The sequence below is a fragment of the Lynx rufus genome, unplaced genomic scaffold, assembly GCF_022079265.1.
Source record: "Lynx rufus isolate CCGP_SWC_20201006 ecotype Redwood Valley unplaced genomic scaffold, mLynRuf1.p SCAF_12, whole genome shotgun sequence".
NCBI lineage: Eukaryota > Metazoa > Chordata > Mammalia > Carnivora > Felidae > Lynx > Lynx rufus.
In genome coordinates, this window is record NW_025814826.1 from 36,109,165 (window position 1) to 36,130,121 (window position 20,957).

The 20,957-nt window shown below is 37.1% G+C and overlaps 2 protein-coding genes across 5 annotated transcripts in view; both read right to left on the reverse strand.

Annotated features, from left to right (window-relative positions):
- Positions 1-20,957, reverse strand: part of RMDN1 (regulator of microtubule dynamics 1) — a 55,388-nt gene that overhangs the window by 24,088 nt on the left and 10,343 nt on the right. For 3 of the 4 annotated variants that reach the window (XR_006961119.1, XM_047074106.1, XM_047074105.1), the window contains exons 2-4: positions 12,393-12,510; positions 4,116-4,212; positions 1,910-2,069 (exon numbers count right to left, since the gene is read on the reverse strand). Coding sequence is in view for 3 of the 4 variants with exons in the window: in XM_047074106.1 (XP_046930062.1) it covers positions 1,910-2,069; positions 4,116-4,212; positions 12,393-12,510 (375 nt within the window). In the remaining variant the exon portion in view is untranslated. Of the gene's footprint in view, positions 1-1,909; positions 2,070-4,115; positions 4,213-12,392; positions 12,511-17,286; positions 17,338-20,957 lie in introns of those variants that run through there. The other variant, XM_047074107.1, reaches the window with a different exon arrangement.
- On the reverse strand, positions 8,806-10,009 carry LOC124507753 (L-lactate dehydrogenase A-like 6A). The gene is given in 3 exon segments (XM_047074104.1): positions 8,806-8,854; positions 8,856-9,314; positions 9,316-10,009. Coding segments are annotated over 3 exon segments (1,134 nt in total). The 5' UTR covers positions 9,942-10,009.

Below are 20,957 nucleotides of genomic sequence, written 5' to 3' on the forward strand. Positions count from 1 at the left end.
AATGAGATACCACCTCACACCTGTCAGAACATTAGCCAACATTAACAACTCAGGCACAACAGATGTTGGCAAGGATACGGAGAAAGAGGATATCTCTTGCACTGCTGGTGGGAATGCAAACTGATGCAGCCACTCTGGAAAACACAATGGAGGTTCCTCAAAAAATTACAAATAGAACTACCCTACAACCCAGCAATTGCACTGCTAGGTATTTATCCAAGGGATACAGTTATACTGTTTTGAGTGGGCACATGCACCCCAATGTTTGTAGCAGCACTATCAACAATAACCAAAGTATGGAAAGAGCCCAAATGTCCATCAATGGATGAATCGATAAAGAAGCTGTGGTCTATATACACAATGGAGTATTACCCAGCAATCAAAAAGAATGAAATCTGGCCATTTGCAACTATGTGGATGGAACTAGAAGGTATTATGCTAAGTGAAATTAGTCAAAGGAAGACAAATATCATATGACTTCACTCAGATGAGGACTTTAAGACACAGAACAGATGAACACAAGGGAAGAGAAGCAAAAGTAATATAAACACAGGGAGGGGGGCAAAATATAAGAGACTCTTAAATATGGAGAACAAACAGAAGGTTACTGGAGGGGTTGTGGGAGGGTGGATGGGCTAAATGGGTAAGGAGCATTAAGGAATCTACTCCTGAAATCATTGTTGCACTATATGCTAACTAACTTGGATGTAAATTTTAAAAAGTAAAATAAAATACAAGAGAAAAGAAAGAAAAAAATTTAAAAATACTGCAAAGAAACAAACCTACAACTATACTTGGACATTTCAACATCCTTCTCTCAATAATTTATACAGCAAGCAGACAGAGTATCATTAAGGATACAGAAGACTCAAACAGCACTATGAACCAACTTGACCTGAATGACATTTATAAAATACTCCCAACAAGAAACTGAATAAGCATTCTTTTCATGTGCACAAAGAAAATTTACAAAGGTGGACCATATTCTGGGTTATAAAACAAATCTCAACAAACTTAAAGAATCCTTATTTTTTATTTTTAATATAAACCAGTATTAATCAGGGAGGGGGTGCTGAGGGAGACTGGCCTCTAAGAAGGGAGCATTTAGAAATGGTGGAGATGGAATTTGGCTGTCACAATGACTTTGGGGGTCTGCTGAGGATAGTCCAACATGATAACATGATGTCCTAATCAAAAGACAAATAATGTCCCCATGTCTCCCTACAGTGTCCATTGAAAAACATTATTCTAAACCAATTAGGAAATTCAGAAAGTAGCAGAGTTACATGTGAAAGTTACACTAGGTCTCTGTCCAGCCACTCTACTCTCACCTCTACATAAAACAGAAATATAATGTGAGGAAAATGAGTAAACAATTGTCAAGTGCTTATACTACTAGGAATAAAGGTATAGGTAATTCATGAAACTATTAACTGTTTAAAAATAAGTATACACAGGGGCGCCTGGGTGGCTCAGTCGGTTAAGCGTCCGACTTCGGCTCAGGTCATGATCTCGCAGTTTGTGGGTTCGAGCCCCGCGTCGGGCTCTGTGCTGCTAGCTCAGAGCCGGAGCCTGCTTCAGACTCTGTCTTTCTCTCTCTCTGCCCTTCCCATGCTCATGTTCTGTCTCTGTCTCTCAATAATAAATAAATGTTAAAAAAATTTTAAAAATAAAAAAATAAGCATTCACAAAACTAAGTTATCAACACACTAATAAAGTTAGAATAAATGCTCAAGAATGCAAAGAAAAAACTACATCTTTTTTAACAAATGTTATAAAAATAAATCTCTTCCCTACTTCTTTAATATAGACAAATTTTCTTTCCCACGTAAATCAGGAATCATAGGTAGGTATAGACTAATGTACCTCTCAATAGATAGTAACAGTTTCATTATATTAAGGACCTCACCTTATGAGCTGCAAAACTGCGTTCATTTTTTTCTAGTGCTCTTTTTGCATACTCTAGGGCTTCATAGACCAAGAGCTTTTTCTCCTCTTCTGAGGTTCCACTAAGCTGAGCTATATCACGTGATGCCCGTGCCAAACGCCACAGTAACTCTGCGTCTTCACTAATTTGAAATAAATATAAAATAACCAGTTTAGCTCAAATGTAAAAATTGTTAAAGGTCACAGCACTAATGAATACATAATGATGGTCTTACAGGTCAGTGAAGATTTAGCAGTGTCAAAAGTCATTATTCACAATGCTATATTCTTTCACACAAAAACTTTATTTGCTAAAATTTCCTACAAAATACTACACATAAATATTAAACTTTCTTATGATATCTAAAATATTAACTTCCTTAGAAAAGACCTTTGTATTTTAATTCTCCAAACGCACTACAAATTCAACATGTAACTTAAGGCTTTGGCACTTCAGACAACTCACTACCTGGTTCAGATAGTCCCATAAAATAAATAAGTTTTAAAGACAGGATCATGCTTTAAAAAACAAAACTGCTATATCCGTAGACCAAAATACAGTACCTGGCACACAATAGGCATATGATAAATATGTGTTAATAAATGACTGAATATAACAAAATCTCAAGATAAATCCTATGTTTGCGTGTGTCATCCATTCCATGATGCATGAAATATTTCAAGTAAGGGCACTGGACCCCTTGAAGAACTTCCATTTGAAAATATTTTTATAAACTAAGAAATGGTTAATAAATGAAATAGTAACCATAATTAAGAGTTAGAAATATTTTTTAAAACATTAGACTTTTTATCCTTTTTATTAAATGTCTGCCCTTAAGCCCATTATATATTTCTTAACAAAAAATGGTATTCACCTGGGGGGCCTGTGTGGCTCAGTCGGTTGAGCATCCGGCTCTTGATTTCAGCTAAGGTCATGATCTCACGGTTATGGGATCAAGCCCCACATGGGGCTCTGCACTGACAGCAGAGCCTGCTTGGGATTCTCTTTTTCCCTCTCTTTCTGCTCCTCCCCTGCTCACGTTCTCTCTCACTTACTCTCTCAAAATAAATAAATAAACTTAAAAAAATGGTAGTCACATAAAATTTTGAAACTAAAGGTAGCAACTGTATATCTGTAATTAAATATGGGGTAACTATCCTACAGCTTGCTTTTCAAGTAATTACTGAAATGACTATAAAATACCAAACCAGCCCCTACAAGTAACTAAGGGGAACATGGAGAGGAAAAAATGGATCCTATAGACATTTGGGAAGTAAAATTGATGGGTTGTGGTGGAAAACTGGTCTTGGGAATCTAAGAAAGGTAGCTGAAAATGACCCAGTATCTTTAGCTTAGAAGATTAAGTAAATATGTGGTCTGGCAATGCCATTTTAGCCTTATTTAACCTATTTAATAGGGTAGAATCTCCTTCCACTTGAATCCTTCCCAAAACTGACTACATAGTGATACTCTGGACTAAACATGTAATCTAATACTTAAAATGGAAAAAGGAGGCATTTTTAGTTTCTCTAAAAAACTGCTTCTAAATTGATACACAGGGGCACCTGGGTGGCTTAGTCATTAAGCATCCGACTTCAGCTCAGGTCATGATCTCATGGTTCATGAGTTCAAGCCCCGCAATGGGCTCTGTGCTGACAACTCAGAGCCTGAAGCCTGCTTCGAATTCTACATCTCCCACTCACTCTGTACCTCCCCTGCTTGCACTCTTTCCCTCTCAAAAATAAACATTAAAAAAAAAAAATTTGAAGTGATACACAGATACTATTCAATGGTGGCATATGATCATCCTAATTCATTTATATCCTATGCCAGTAAGAAATTAACTTAAAAAGATGAGAAATATACAACACAGATATATGAGATAACCATATATACAACAACTACCTCATATGATCCAAAGCAAAATAACAAATGTAAAAAAAATACTTCAACATTCTACTAGAAAAACTATGGAGAATCACCTTTATTAAATCATTGACATACATGTAGCACTTGTGAATCATTTACTGAAACATTATACTACAAATTAAACACTAAGAAACATTATTTTGCAGTAAAATTTTTTTAAAAAATTATAAAAAATTTCAAGCACCAAGAACCATCTTAATTGTTAAATAACAAAAACTTGGAGGAAACTGCAAACCCAAGCCTATCATATATTGCCTACCTTTCCTTGTATTGAGTCAGCAACTGATAAAGTTTTTCTGTTTCTCCACTCTCATATAGGTAGTCTGCTTGTTCAAGAATTTCTTCAACTCTGAACACTAAAAATGAAAAAGACACAATAAAGTAGGTCTTCCCAAGCCAGATGGCAATAATGCTAAGAAACATAAACACTTTCATATATAAGAAAAAGAAATTAGATATAGAAATCACCTATAAAGAAGTATCAGAAATTCTGAAGAACCTATATTTAAGTTTAGCAGAAAGAAGTAAATGAAGCTATCGCAGTAAGTGTTTACTGAAACCGGAGAAAAGAAAAACATAGAAAACTTATTGTGGAACTGACTAAATATATTTTTTAAAATGCAATTTCCTGCAAGAAAGTTATGGTACCCTTACCCTCCACACACACAAACTCTCTGTTGTTGTTGCTAAATACCATCCATTGTTGAAAATGATGATGTAATATCCACTTCCAGTACTGAAAATTATTAATTTGAATGGACTGCACCACACTGTTTCACTAGACTCTATGATCTAACTTATACAGATGCTGTTACAGAAAGAGTCAAATCTGTCATCAAAAACTTACATGAATTTAACTACACAGAGAATCTGAAACTACCCTCACTGGCACTATACACCAACCAATTCATTAACTAGTTTATACATTACTACAAAACATACAAACCTTATAGACAACATGATGCTCTAAAATAAGTTGATTAGTTCCTGAAAAAAACAGTAAGCTTGAATTTCAGGATATTCCAATTATTACTAAGGAACAACATACTGAATTGTCTTCTATAAGGGTACAGTATTACTTAGTCCTACAGATAAGCCAACATTTCAATATGTTCAATTAAGTTTATTATTTACCTTAGTATGCTTTAATTGATAAGAATGTATTTGAGGTTTAATTTTTTTTAAAATTAAGCTCTAGACCAGAAAAAAATCTGAATTTGACACTATATGAAGTACTTTTTTACTAAGTTAACATCATGATATACTTATAACTAGCTTAAGAAAAATTAAATGAATTAGCAAATTCTTCTTTAATCCTACCTCAATCTGGTTGGGTGTTAGAATTTAATACTCACATGGCTGGTTAACTTTCTTAAGTTTGCTTCCATTTTATTGTATATTTTTATCAGTGGCTGATTGTCCAAATTTGGGTTACAACAACCCAAAGATTTTTTTTTTTAAGTAATCTCTATACCCAAGCTGGGGCTCAAATTCACAACCCCAAGATCGAGAGTTGTGTGCTCTACCAACTGAGCCTGCCAGGCACTCCCAACAACCCAAAGATTCTTAAAAAGTAGTAATCTTAGCATTCTTAGTCAATATTTGTGGTAGGCAGAATAATGGTCCCCAAAAGGTCTACATCTTAATCACCAGAACCTGTAAAAATGTATAGGTCTCATGGCAAAGGGGAATTAAGTTTGTAACTAGAATTAAGGCTACTAATCAGCTAACCTTAAGATAGGAAATGATCTTGCATTAGCCAGGGGGCCCAATATACTCCCAGGAGTCCTTAAAAGTAGAAGAGGAAGGTGGAAGAAGAGAGTCAGATGAGGTATAACAAAGAAAACAAGGCCAGAGTGAAATGATTGCTGGTTTGTAACATGGAGGAAAGGGGTCTTCAGTAAAGGAATGTGGAAAGCCTTTAGAAGCTGAAAATAAGAATTCTCTCCTAAAGCCTCCAGAAAGAAATACAGCCCTGCCGACTCCTTGATTTTAATCTACCGGGAGCCATTTTGGGGACTTCTGAACTACAAAACTGTAAGATAATAAATCTATGTTGTTTAAGGTTACTAAATTTGTGGTAATTTGTTACAGCTGCTGTCACACAAAACTTACACAATATTAAATATACTGATCTGGCATATTTGAATGTATACATGGTATGTGTAAATAGCAAAGCTATATTTAAATCTATTCACTGATTTTTCTCAGACTTTCCAAGAAGACTGATAGAGATTACTGTCCTTAACGTGATCTAGGAATGCTTCAACTCATCATCCACACAATTAAAAGAAGAATGTAGAAATAAAGTTAATAATTTAAAATGATTTAAATCTTTTGTGCACTATTCTTAACTTCTTAAATCACTTACTTCCTATTTCTTTGTTATACAGTATAGTACCATAAGCTATAATACCCAGGGTTTAAATATGTTTTTCTTTTTTTTAAATTTTTTTTCAACATTTATTTATTTTTGGGACAGAGAGAGACAGAGCATGAACGGGGGAGGGGCAGAGAGAGAGGGAGACACAGAATCGGAAACAGGCTCCAGGCTCTGAGCCATCAGCCCAGAGCCCGACGCGGGGCTCGAACTCACGGACCGCGAGATCGTGACCTGGCTGAAGTCGGACGCTTAACCGACTGTGCCACCCAGGCGTCCCTAAATATGTTTTTCTTAATTCTTAAACAGAAATTTCTAAAATCATACAGTGTGCAATTTACAAGAAAAAAATGCACTTACTCTGATACTACAGACTCACATAGGCACTAGGGTGGGAGCATACTGTAGACCACTCATATCTGCAAATCAGCTGTGTTTTGTTTTGGGTTTTTTTTGTTTAATGCTCTGTACTTTTCCTGAAAATATTTAAAAATAAGCTATGTTACTGACATAAAGAGACCATATTCTATAAAATGGACTACACTTTTAAAGTAAATTACTTTTCAACTTAATAATGAATATCCATGGGGCGCCTGGGTGGCGCAGTCGGTTAAGCGTCCGACTTCAGCCAGGTCACGATCTCGCGGTCCGGGAGTTCGAGCCCCGCGTCAGGCTCTGGGCTGATGGCTCGGAGCCTGGAGCCTGTTTTCATTCTGTGTCTCCCTCCCTCTCTGCCCCTCCCCCGTTCATGCTCTGTCTCTCTCTGTCCCCAAAATAAATAAAAAACGTTGAAAAAAAATTTAAAAAAAAATAATATCCAGGATGAACTGAGATATTAATTCAGCTGTACAATGAAATCTCAAATTTAGCCTAAAATGAATATGCACAAGATAATTTTTAGAATTTAAAAAAATGTCACTGATGTGACCTAAGTTAGTAAATTTTGGCTTTCTGGTTTTTCTTGGTACGTGTACTCTTAACCATGTGAGAGGTATCTGGACAAAAACTCTACTCCTCTAAGCAAGCAAAACAGCTCTATTTCTAGAAGTTTCTCCTTATAGAACTTACAAATGAGTATCTAGATTTTTTCAGATACTCTAGGATTTTTCTAGGGTTAGAAGGCTCTAAGTAGCAACAACATCATCAAAATTTAAGGCAAATTTTTCACATCAACAATACTGTGCCTAAGCAGTACTGGATGCACAGTACCTCTTTATGCCCTGCTGTAGTACAATGAAACACAGATGAAGGAGCACTAGCCTCAGTTCTGTAGATTCATCAAAGAGGAATCAATACAGGTATATGAAGAGAGACAAGTGAAGTGATATGACAAATCTTTATTAATGGGCCACTTATAATTATCTTTTAGGTACTTTACAAGTGAACTTTCACACACACACGCGCACGCACACACACACACACACACACACACACACACACACACGAGTACTGTGACTGTATTAGCATATCTTTAGGAGTTTTAAATTTTGTCTATTTTAAGGAAATAATGAAAAACTTTCTACTGGAGTTCTTCAATTACGACCAAGTGGGTATTTGCATTATCTTGTGGTAAATATAGACATTACCATTTTAAAAAATGAGTCCCAGAATCCCATCCGAATGAAAGGTCAAAAAAATATATATACCCTTAATTTCTAAAAACATCTCACTTCAGAATAGGATTTTATCCCAGTATATTGATGAGGAAAAAAAATTTTAATTGGCTTCAATGGTGAAGCAGCTCTAAAGAGAAGTTTTGATGAGCAGAATTCTCTAAAGATCATTTCCTAAAAAATACAAAGATCACAGCACACCAAATGGGAATCAGATATATGACAGAGTAAAACTTGTAAGGAGTGATGGAATTAAGACTTTATAGGAACATGAATCATTTTCCAAGTTAAAAGAAAATCTGATCTCTATATTTTATCAATAATTGATTTTTTTCCCCCAAGGGCTATGGCCTAGTCTCACAAATTATAATGAGCATGCCAATCAACTAATTATAAAATGACATTTTATGTAAGAAAACAAAGCTAAAGAAAATCAAAGTAGGCTAATATCCATACTCCATATTTTGTATCAACGTTCTAAGTGCTCAAAATATGCTTGAAAACACAGGAAGGATTCTAAAATATAAGGCAGCTTTCATTAAAATCTGTAATAAAGACAATACATTTAGATTTCAGAATAAGTTACACCTTAGAATATTAAAAATTGTTTTTCAAGGTCAAATCAAGGTTTTATTTGGTGTTAGAATTGGAATCAACAGAGCTATTTTTGTTTGTAAATACTTTTATTTTTACATTTGTAGAGGAAGTTACAACTTTTTTTTAAAACAGCATATAAATGAATACAAAATCCAGCCAGAATGAAAGAATTGGTATATACTGGATGAAAAGAACCAGAACTTCTATAACACATTAAACACATACATCATACATTTAGACCAAATAGCAACTACTATATATACACATATATGAATTCAAGTTTATTCAAAAGTTTGATATATAATCCTATAACTACTATCTCTCCATCAATAACTTCATAAGGGTGGCTTTAAACAACTTTAAACCTTGATCTCCTTCTGTATTTCCCAGAGCTTTTCTGCACTCTTTCAAACAGACCGCCTCTTCAGGGGTCAGGTTTATTTTTAGAACGTTTGCAATACCATCCTCTCTCAGGATACAAAGAACACTAAGGAATACCTTTTCATTTATTCCATAGAGGCCTTTAGTTATGGTGGAAATTGGATACACTCTCCTAAGATAGTTCAAAACGCTTTCCATTAAATTAACTACAGATAAGCCAACAGCCCAATTAGTATGACATTTCATTTTAACCATCTCGTAACCACAGGTTATCACTTCTTTGGGGACATTTTCCCAGTGCTCAGGATCTTTATCCATTCCTATTTCTGAATTCAGATCCTTCAAGGGGATACCAGCAATGTTAACTCCACTCCACACAGGTACACTTGAGTCTCCATGTTCTCCAAAGATCCATCCATGACAACTTCTGGAGTGGATACCAAGCCTTTGCCCAATAAAGAAACAGAAATGGGCAGTATCCAGATATAGCCACTTCCAATAACAGGGGAAATGCACTCAACTTCCAAGCTACATAAGTTAAGATATCCACTGGACTGGACACCACTATCATTTTGCACTGGGGACTATACTGGGTAATATTGGGAATCATTAATTTAAAGAAGGACACATTTCTCTTGACTACATCAAGGCATGTTTGTCCTTTTCCTGGACATGCACCTGCTATGATAATCACTGGGTTGGAGTTTGCACTGACAAGGTAATCTTTGCTGGAAAATATATTTGGCATTTTCATGAAAGAGCTGCCATGTTGAAGATCCACTGTCTCACTCTTCAGTTTGCCTTCATCAACATCCACAAAGGCAACTTCATCACTCAAGCCTTTGAATAAGATGTTGATACCACAGGCCATGCCAACTGATCCAGTTCCTATAATGGAGATCTTATTGTGATGAACTGTCTCCTCTGAAGTGAAATTCTTAGTAAGTTCACACCTGACAGTTATAATCTTGGAGATTGGACTGAAGGACCAGCTGTCCCTAAAGGAGATGCATGCCACCTGGCAGGGACACAGAGCCATCCCTAGGCAAAAGAAATTCACTCCTATGGTGCCTGGTCTCTGGCTTGCCCACAAGATTCCCCCAGCCCAGCTCATGGTGTCTCGTGCAAGTAGAGGAAGAGAATGGGGAAAAAAGCCACATCAGTGTTCTTTGAGGCATAAAGAAACAGGTTTAACACACTAAACCCCTAATTCTCCTCCCCCACCCCACCCTGCCAGCTAGCTACTGTGGCTACGCAAGACCACACCCAGTTTGTGCGACCCTCACAAGCTGTCTAGCACATTAAAATGTTCTTTTTAATCTACTGTATACACAGTAATTTTAAATAAAAACACCTTTGAAAAAAGGGGCTATTACCATTAAAGCTAAAATTAATTTCAGCTTTGCCTCTCAAAGTGCCATATTTTGTTGCTCAGGGAAGCACTACAAATTTGCACTAATTTTCTGTAAGGAAATGGTGCTAAAGCACACTGAAACTGTGACAGATGAAAAAAAATTGATTAAAGTTCTCATTTCTGCTCTGACACTTTGACTTTGAAGAAGTTTTAACTTTGAGCTTCTTTTCAAAAGTTAATACTATAATGGGTGGAGCCTGGCTGGCTCAGTCAGTAAAGAATGTGACTCACGATATCTGGGTCCTAAGTTTAAGCCCACCTTGGGCAGAGTTCACTTTGAAAAAAATAGCAGGGGCGCCTGGGTGGTTCAGTCGGCTAAGTGTCCGACTTCAGGTCAGGTCATGATCTCATAGGTCGTGGGTTCGAGCCCCATGTCGGGCTCTGCGCTGACAGCTCGGAGCCTGGAGCCTACTTCAGATTCTGGGTCTCCTCTCTCTGCCCCTCCTCCACTCATGCTCTGTCTCATTCTGTCTCTCAAAAATAAATAAATATAAATTTAAAAAAAATTTTTTTAAATACCATAATGGAATACGAACACACACACACACACACACACACACACACACAGAAAAATCTTAAAACTGCAACACCTCTCAAGGATAAGTTTTAAAAAACTATCATGTCATAATATACTTTTGTCCTAACTACTTTACAAGGTTTCTATGAGAATTGAGGTTAGGGTGAAAAGTCTACGGAATCAAATCCTCTACTTTATCCTTCATAAAAATTATCCATTAAAAAAGGAAAAGATAAAACAAAAACATAGTAATTCTCAATTATTTGCTCTTTTAAAGATAAGAATAGTCATGGGCGAATGAAATCAATAAATAACTAGTAGTTTTTGGCTAATATTCTCAAATTCTTCATCTATCACAACTTTAAAAAGAACATCTGTTCATTTCTTTTTTATTTTTATTTTTATTTTTTTTTTACTTTTTTTTTTCAACGTTTTTATTTATTTTTGGGACAGAGAGAGACAGAGCATGAACGGGGGAGGGGCAGAGAGAGAGGGAGACACAGAATCGGAAACAGGCTCCAGGCTCTGAGCCATCAGCCCAGAGCCTGACGCGGGGCTCGAACTCCCGGACCGCGAGATCGTGACCTGGCTGAAGTCGGACGCTTAACCGACTGCGCCACCCAGGCGCCCCAAAAGAACATCTATTCAAAATAAAATCTCTGCTTCCTTCCCCAGTCACTTTCTTGATGATTAAAAGGTGGGGACTATAAAAAATAAAAAGGTTTAACCCATAAATTAAAAGTTTTTTTTCTGGGGCACCTGGGGCAGTCTGTCAGTTAAGTGTCCAACTTTGGCTTAGGTCATGGTTTTGTGGATCGTGAGTTCAAGTCCCACACCAAGCTCTCTGTTGTCAGCCCAGATCCCAATTTGGATCCTGTCTCCCTTTCTCTCTGCCTCTCCTCAACTCCCTCTCTCTCTGTCTCAAAAATAAACAAACATTAAAAAAAGGGTTTTTTTTCCTAATATACTGAAATTATGGCTCTCTCTACATACACAACTGGTTTAATTACATTTAATTTTTTACATATGGCAAGTCTATGTTTACTTATCTATAGAATGCCAAATAAAAAATTTGATGGAATTTTTTTACTTTTCTATCAGTTACTTGATATTTAGTACAACATTGCATTGTTGGTAAATAAAATACTTCTACCTCAAAGTAATTGGGCCTTTCCTAACTATACCAAGAAGAGTGTAATACCTTGGAATTAAGGAAACAAACAAATCATTGTGTCATAAGGGCCAGATATAGTCTTTGTGGTATATATATCTCTCCCTGACAAATCCCTCAACCGTTTAAAAATGTAAAAAACATTCTTACCCCAAGAGTCCCATAAAACTACAAAGTATTGATAGAGTATTTCTCACTGAAGGAACTCTAATTGCTAGAAGAAATTATACATATATACAGATATATATACATATTCACACAGATATAACACACACAGATACATACATATATATACATACATACACATATATATTATCAGACTAACAAGTAGAGAAAAGCAGAAAATAATACAGCCTTTAACAATGTTAGTTTTATTACCTATTCAAAAACAACTCTAAGTCATTAACAAAATATAAAAAACATAAATAACTCTAAGTAGTCCACATGTTTAGCTTAGGCTTACCTTTGTCTATGGCATGAACCACAGCAGCCTGGGAAAATACTTGATATGCTTCAAAACCCAAATAAGATAAGGCTGAGAATAAAAGGCTTCTTTTGAAAGCTCCTAGGTTTCCCATCACCTATGGAAACAATTATGGTCAGAGTTATCAAACACAAAATTTGCAGGAACAGCTACTCCTAGCAAAAATTACATTAATAAAAAAAAAAAATCACATCAATTTTCTCCTACCCCCAAAGCAATCAATCCTAAGCATATTGGAAGTTCAGGGGTACCTAGTTGGCTCAGTCAGTTAAGCGTCCGACTCTTGATTTTGGTTCTGGTCATGGTCTGGCACAGTTCCTAGAGTTTGAGGCGTGCATCAGGTTCTGCACTGACAGTGCAGAGATTGCTTGGATTCTCTCTCTGGCTCCTCCCTGTCCCTCTCTCTCTCCCTCAAAATTAATAAATCAACTTAAAAGAAAAAGAATATTGGAAGCTCAAAATTTATCTCATCAAATTCTTCAGTGAAACTATTTCACAAAGTTACCTTATAGGGAGAGTATATCCTTTTTCAAGAAAAGTTTCTTAACAATGGCTAAGGCTAATGATAATAACTTATCTAACAATCACAGTTATGCTGGTAAGTGCTGCATTATAAGATCTACATTTCATTTTTAAAAATTTTTTTCAAATGTTTATTTATTTTTGAGAGAGACAGAGACATAGCACAAGCAGGGAGGGGCAGAGAAAGAGGGAGACACAGAATCTGAAGCAGGCCCCAGACTCTGACCGGTCAGCACACAGCCTGACGCGGGGCTTGAACTCACGATCTGTGAGATCATGACCTAAGCCAAAGTCAGATGCACACCCAAATGAAGCACCCAGGCACCCCAGATCTATATTTCATTTGAGGAGGCATGGATATTGTAACTGCATGAAATAAAATATAAGATTCTAACATATAAGTACCAATCTTAACAGATGAGATGAAAATTATCAAATATGGTGATTACTACACATAAAAAATGTACATGGCTTTTAAAGATATCTTCAAAAGTGATCCACAAAACCCAGTTTTTTAATTAAACAATGAATAAAGAGCATATTCAAACATATTTATAAATTAATGTTCACAATTATGGCCAGAATTCTCAAAACCAATGGTAAAGAAAGAGTATATATATGGACATCATTCCACCAATTCTTTGCTACAACAGTTCTTCTCTTTCACATAAATAGTATCAATTTTTCCCTTTCTGTTGATTCATTCCCACTGGTATGAGCCAAGCTATACTATCTTTATAAGTTGTGATTTTCTTTTAAAAATTAAAACTTCCTCTTGAATTCACTTCTCTCTTTAGTCTCATTTCTAGCTTCTCTTTACAGCAAAAGTTTTAAAAAGTTGTCTCTACTCAGGGCGCCTGGGTGGCTTAGTCAGTTAAGTTTCCATCCAACTCAATTTCGGCTCAGGACATGATCTCATGGTTCATGGGATGGAGCCCCATGTCAGGCACCGCACTAACAGTGTGGAGTCTGCTTGGGATTCTTTGTCTGATTCTCTCTGCCCCTCTCCCTGCTTGTATACGTCAGTGCACTCTCTCAATATAAATAAATATTTAAAAAAAAAAAAAAGTTGCCTGTGCTCTGTCTCCACTTCCTCTCTTCCCATTCACTCTTGAACTCACACAAATCACTTTTATCCCCACAACTCCACTGACAGTGTTCTAGTTAAGGTAACCCAGGATGCAGCTATTTCCTATGGTCAATTCTGAATTCTCAGCTTCCTTGTCCTATCAACAGTATTGGACAGCTGATCATTTCCTTTTTTTTTTTTTTTTTAAGTCATGAACGGCTCTTTAATTTTTTAAAGCAACTTTATTGAGACATAAGTGACATAAAATAAATCGCAAACTTAACATGTACAATTCATTAAAGCATGCATATAAACCCATAAAACCATCACTATGACCACAATCAAGATAATGAAAATATCCACTACCACCACCACCCTCAATTTCCTCATGCCTCTTTCTAGTCTATCCAGCCCCTTTCTTCAGCACTTGCTGTGTTCTCTCACTCTTGGAACACTTTCCTCTTGGCTTTTGGATACTACTATCATTATCTGCAGTTTCAGCAACTGCTCCTTTGCTTTGGTTGGTTCCTCACTAGCCAGGAATATTCTGGGCTTAGTCCCAGATCGTTTCTCTACTTGTTTCATTTTGGTGATCTCATGTCTTTAAATACCATCAATGTGTTAAAAACATACAAACAAAATATGAAGTCTGGATGACTCCTCTGAATTTCAGAATCATGCATCCAGCAGCTTCATCAACATCTACCTCCACATGAAGTACAACAGGCATCTCACATTTATAAGCTAAAACAGCTACTGCTTCCTTTAACTTTACCCACCTTACAACTTCCCTTTTCAGGGTAAATGGAAACTAGAGTTTCCATTCTTCCAGATGTTTAGGTTAAAAAAAAAAAAAGCCAACAAAAAACCTTGTAGCCATTCTAGAGTCTCTCTCATGACTCACATCTGACCCATATTTTAACTTCTCATAAGGATGTAGGACAGGAATGAGGAATCCAACATACTCCAATTTGCTGAGTGCTTTGTTTACTTTTTTGAGCATGAATATTCAAGATACTGCACAAAACTGGATTCAAAACAAAACAGCAAAATAGGAAAACTGAATTTGACAAAGTTACAATTTTAACATTTAATTTTCTGAGTTAATTCATATTTACCAAGGAGAAGCAAGATGGGGTTAGGGACACAGGGTATGGGGAGTGTGTATGGTGGTAGTGATACTTAGAAAAAGAAAGAAAAGACTAAGATTTCATCAGTAAGTCTCCTAGTTCCCTATTTTTACTGCAGATGTATCACAAGGTAGAAACGTTTGCAGAGATTATAACTTGAGAAAACTATACATTTACAGTGTTCATCCTCATGCTGATGTCATGCTCAACAAATAATATTCTAGCTTTCTGAGAGGGGAGAAAATGCAGTATTGGGCAGCTGACATTTATATTTCTTACTGTAAATTAATGAAGTGACAGTTTACCAGTTGTACTCTTTTACTAGTTTGGTTAATGTGAAGCAGCTCTCTGCTCATCTGTGAGAAAATAGATAAAAATCATGTTTCTGGAACTAAAAAAAAGTCAATTAAAAGAATCAGAACTCAGTGGCCCCCTAAAGACACTAACAACTTGTGAGACTCTGAGACAGTTAGAATGTGCCATTTTACTTTGCACCTCCAATACTCTGTACAATGCCTTTCATATAATGAATTCCCAAAAAATATTTATTCAACCAAAGAAGCAGGCTATGTCCTAGATAGATCTTTTCTTCAACATTGATTATACTAAGTTCAAGCTAGAAGGAATTCAAAAATACAAACTCATCACTAGATAGAAAGGAATGTGTGCCTACCATATCTCCTTGTTTTCTTCCTAATTTCCTGTCAGCTCCTCCTCCTCTTAAATGTTGGAATTTCTCCATAGTATGTACTAGGCCTTCTTCTAGTCTTACTAGAAAGTACTTTCAACCTCTACCATGTCATCATTTACAACTATATGCTAAAGACTCCTGAATCTGTATCTCCAGCTCAGACTTCAGAAGGTAAACACCAGACCTATCAAACTACTGTCTATTCTATACGTCAACTTGGCTATCTCATGACAGTCACGTTAATTAGCCCAAAACATAGCCCAAAACATCTCATCTCCCTCTTTACCTCTCCAAATTGCTTCTGTCCTCCTATTCCAGCAAATAGCGTCACCATCTATCTTGTTGTTCTAGCCAGAAACTTGAAAAACTAACTCGACTCCTTCCTTTCAACTTCCACATCAAAGCTATTTTTAGGTCCACTAAGTTCGCACCCTTAATGTACTTTGAATGCATCCACTTATTTCCATTTCCATGGCTACCACTAAAGTTCAAACTACTACATTTCTCACCTGTGCTATAGCAATGATCACTTATCCGGTGTACAGAATACACTCTAACCTATCCATTCTTGGTCCTAGACAAAGTTATTTTTTGCACAAAAATCTGATCAAATAATTTCCCTGTTTAAAACTTTTTCATGGTTTCTTATAACCTTTAGAAAAAATTAGGGGTGCCTGGGTGACTCAGTCGGTTGAGCATCCAACTTTGGCTCAGGTCATGATCTCATGGTTAGTGAATTCGAGCCCCACATTGGGCTCTGTGTTGACAGCTCAGAGCCCGGAGCTTGCTTCGAATTCTGTGTCTCCTCTCTCTGCCTCTCCCCCACTCACATTCTGTCTTTCTCAATCTCTCTCAAAAAATAAATAAACATTAAAATTTTTTAGAATAAAATCAGAAATACTTAACATCATTAATAAGGTTTTCTGAATCTGGTGTGGTAGGCAGCCTCTAAAGCAGTCCCCAGTGGGCCTGGTTCAAGATGGCAATGTAGAAGAATCCTGAACACATGTCCTCTCACAGACACACCAAATCTACAGCTACAAGTCAAACCATTTCCTCTGAAAGAAACCCAAAGATTAGCTGAGTGATTCCTTCACACTACGCAAATGGGGAAAAAAATCCACATGAAAATGAGGAGAGGTGAAACAAAATCTTGCTATAAACCCCAACTGTGGTATGCTAACCCACAATCAGAAGGGAACTCACAATCCCAAGCTTCTCCCTGAAGAGAATTTGAAAACCACATCAGGTACCCCAACTTTTAAGAACTACACCCAAGAGACAAGCCTCCAAACATCTAGCTTAGAAAGTGAATGGAGTTCACATCCATGAGATCTACAAGACTATATATGGGTAACCAAAAACAGTTCTTAAAGGGTTTGTGCAAATTCGCCCACCCCAGAGCCTAGCACAAATGCAACTAATTGAGAAGTACCCACACTTTCTGTGAAAAAGGCTTACTTGTGTATCTTAAAACTTCAGCCTGGGGGCGCCTGGGTGGCGCAGTCGGTTAAGCGTCCGACTTCAGCCAGGTCACGATCTCGCGGTCCGTGAGTTCGAGCCCTGCGTCGGGCTCTGGGCTGATGGCTCAGAGCCTGGAGCCTGTTTCCGATTCTGTGTCTCCCTCTCTCTCTGCCCCTCCCCCGTTCATGCTCTGTCTCTCTCTGTCCCAAAAATAAATAAACGTTGAAAAAAAAAAAAACTTCAGCCTGAAGGACAAGCATCTAATTTAATACATATCTAGAGGCCTTCAACAATTTCCTCCAGAGTCCTCGGAGGAAAGGTGCAATCATCGTGCTCTCCCTCTGCTGTGCTCCAGGTCACTGGGATCAACTGAAAAAGATATGTACACTTCTAGTACCCCAGCTTCTTTTGCAACTTCCACTTAGGGGATGCCACTTGATTGCCTGGCTCTGGTAGCCAACGGGGCTTACATTTGCGAGCATAATAGGATTTCAACAAATACTAAAACAGTTCTTAACAGGCTTTCCCCAAAGCCGCCGCCGCCCCCCACCCCCAAACCAGGGCACAGCAGACCAAAACACATCCCCAGTTATTCTGTTAAAAGAGGCCTATTGGCTTATCTTTATAGCTATGGACTGAGTTACAGGCTTCTACTTAAAAACACATCTTGGGGCCAACCACAGAGACTAAGGAGGCTGGTTGGTAGGCAGCATTTTCACACACTCTCTCTGTCTCATCCCACACTGTCAATGTCTTGAAGAAAACAGCTTGTATAGGCATCTGGCTCACAGGGTTTTGCAGCTGCAACACAGAGGAAACGGAAATATAGCCCACCAGGCCCCCCACCCACTCTAACAGCCTGGTTCTGAGGGTCAGCAAGGCTTGTGCTCAGGGGTTCAATGGAATGGTAGCAAACAAAGAAACAGTTATTAACTAGCTATCACCCCAGAGCTCAATACAAAGGGAGCAGACAGAAAGCCCAACTCCCAGTCTTCCCCCTGAAAAAGGGATACTGGCATACTTTAAAAGCTACTGCCTTAGGGTCTGGCTTCCAATCAGTTTGACTCTAGGTACTGACTGAGATCCTCCCTCTTAGGACACTGACAGGTCTTGGCACAACCTCAACTACTAGGAGCCACTAAGAATAAAGCTGCCTGGATAATCACAAAGGTTTGAGGGACAGCTAAGAACTAGGGCAGGATTAAATAAAGCTACAATGGCTTCTCCTACAGAAGCCATTCCTTCAAGAATGGAAGAGATAGCTGTTTTAGCTAATGCATAAAAATCTCAGAGTCAAGGGGGAAAAAACAGAAGAATTATGCTACAAACAAAAAACAAAGTAAAACCTCAGAAAAAAACCTTAATGAAACAGAAGTAAGTGAATTACCTGATAAAGAGTCCAAAATAATGGTCATAAAGGTGCTTACCAAGCTAATAAGAATGAAAAAAGTGATAATTTTGAAAATACAGGAAAGTACCAAAGAGAAGTCACAGAGCTGAAGACAATAACTACACTGAAAAGTAACTAAGAGGGGTGCCTGGGTGGCTTGGTTGGTTAAGCGTCTGACTTCGGCTCAGGTCATGATCTCATGGCCCGTGAGTTTGAGCCCTGCGTCAGGCTCTGTGCTGACCGCTCAGAGCCTGCAGCCTGTTTCAGATTAAGTGTCTCCCTCTCTCTCTGACCCTCCCCTGTTCATGCTCTGTCTCTGTCTCAAAAATAAATAAACGTTAAAAAAAAAATTAAAAAAAAAAAAAAGAAAAGTAACTAAGAGATTCAACAGCAGACTAGATGGAATGGAAGAAAGTATGCATGAACTCTAAGACAAGGCAGTGGAACTCATCTAATCAGTGCAGCAAAAAGGAATGAAAAAGAGTGAAGACAGCTTAAGGGACCTACAAGGCAATATCAAGCAGACCGACATTCATATTATAGGTGTCCCAGAAGGAGAAGAGTAACAGAAAGGGGCAGAAAACTTATTTCAAGAAAGAAAAGGCTAAAAATTTCACTAACCTGGGGAATAAAACAGATATCCAGATAAAGAAAGCAGAGTTACAAATAAGATGAGTCCAAAGACACCCACACCAAGACATATTACTACTAAAGAATCTTAAAAGTGGCAAAAGAAAAGCAACTTGTTATATACAAAGGAAACCCTTCACACAAGAATGAACATATATTTCAGAAGAAACTGCAAATCTGAAGAAAGTGGCACATATCCAAAGTGGTAGAAGAAAAAAAAATGCCAATCAAGAATAGTCTACCAAACAAAGTTGTCCTTTGGAATTGAAGGAAAAATAGAGAGTTTTTCAGATAAGCAAAACCAAAGTAAGTTCATCACCACAAGACCAGCTTTACAGGTAATCTTAAGGAGTCTTCTTTAAAGAATCTGAAACAAAAGTGCTAATTGGTAACAGGAAAACATGAGAATGCAATGAGCTCTTTTAATTTTTTTTAATCTGTATTTTTGAGAGAGACAGACAGACAGACAGACAGAGTGCAAGCAGGGGAGGGGCACAGAAAAGGGAGGCACAGATTCCAAAGCAGGCTCCAGGCTCTGAGCTGTCAGTACAGAGCCCGATGCAAGGCTCGAACTCACAAACCGTGAGATCATGACCTGAGCCTCAGACGCTCAACCGACTGAGCCACCCAGGCATCCTAAGAATTAACTCTTGAACAACATAGTTTGAACAAAAAGGTTTTAATTTTATGGGTCCACCTATACCCAGATTTTTTATAGTATGGTACTGTAAATGTATTTTCTCTTCTTTATAATTTTCTGGATAATATTCTCTTTTATCCAGCTTACTTTATTATAAAGATATAAGAATATTATAAAAATTATAAGAACATATAATATTTAAAATGTGTTAATTCCTTGTTATTAAGGCTTCCTAGTAAGCTGGTAGTAATTAAGTTTTTGTACAGTCAAAAGTTATACACAGATTTCATCTGCATGGGGGGAAGGGTTTGCTGCCCCTAACCCCTGTGTTGTTCAAAGATCAACTGTACAAATCTCATAAGTAAAGGCAAATATAGTAAAATACAGAATAATCAAATGTCGCAAAGGTGCTAGGTTAATCACTTACAAAGCTAGTAAGATTAAAGTATGAAAGTAAAAATAATTGTAAATTCAATAATCTGTTGAGGAATACACAAAATGAAAAGAAATAAATCATGACATCATGACACTGAAAACACAAAATGTGGAGGAAGTGTAAAATATAAAACTTTAGAATACATTCTACGGGTACCTGGCTGGCTCAATCAGAGGAGCATGTGACTTTTGATATCAGGGTCATGAGTTTGGGCCCCATGTTGGGTTTAGAGACTACTTAAATAAAGAAATAAACTTTAAAAAGGCTTTTAGAAAACATTTTGACTAAGTGGCTCTCGACTTCAAATAGACTGTTGTAACTTTTTTTTTTTTTTAGGAAAATACTTCATTTTGTCATGGAAAAAGGCATCAATCAAGATTCATGCTTGAGAAAAAAACTGAAAATTTATTAATTAGTATGTGGGCATCCTGTTCCACATGAAAATGAGAAGATACTATAGTTTCTCTAAGTATTGCAGTCTGGGAAAAAAATAAAAAGGGAAGGGAGGAGAGAGAGAAAAATAAAATCACGTGATTTGGATAACCATCTTACATTATGAATAACCTACCAAG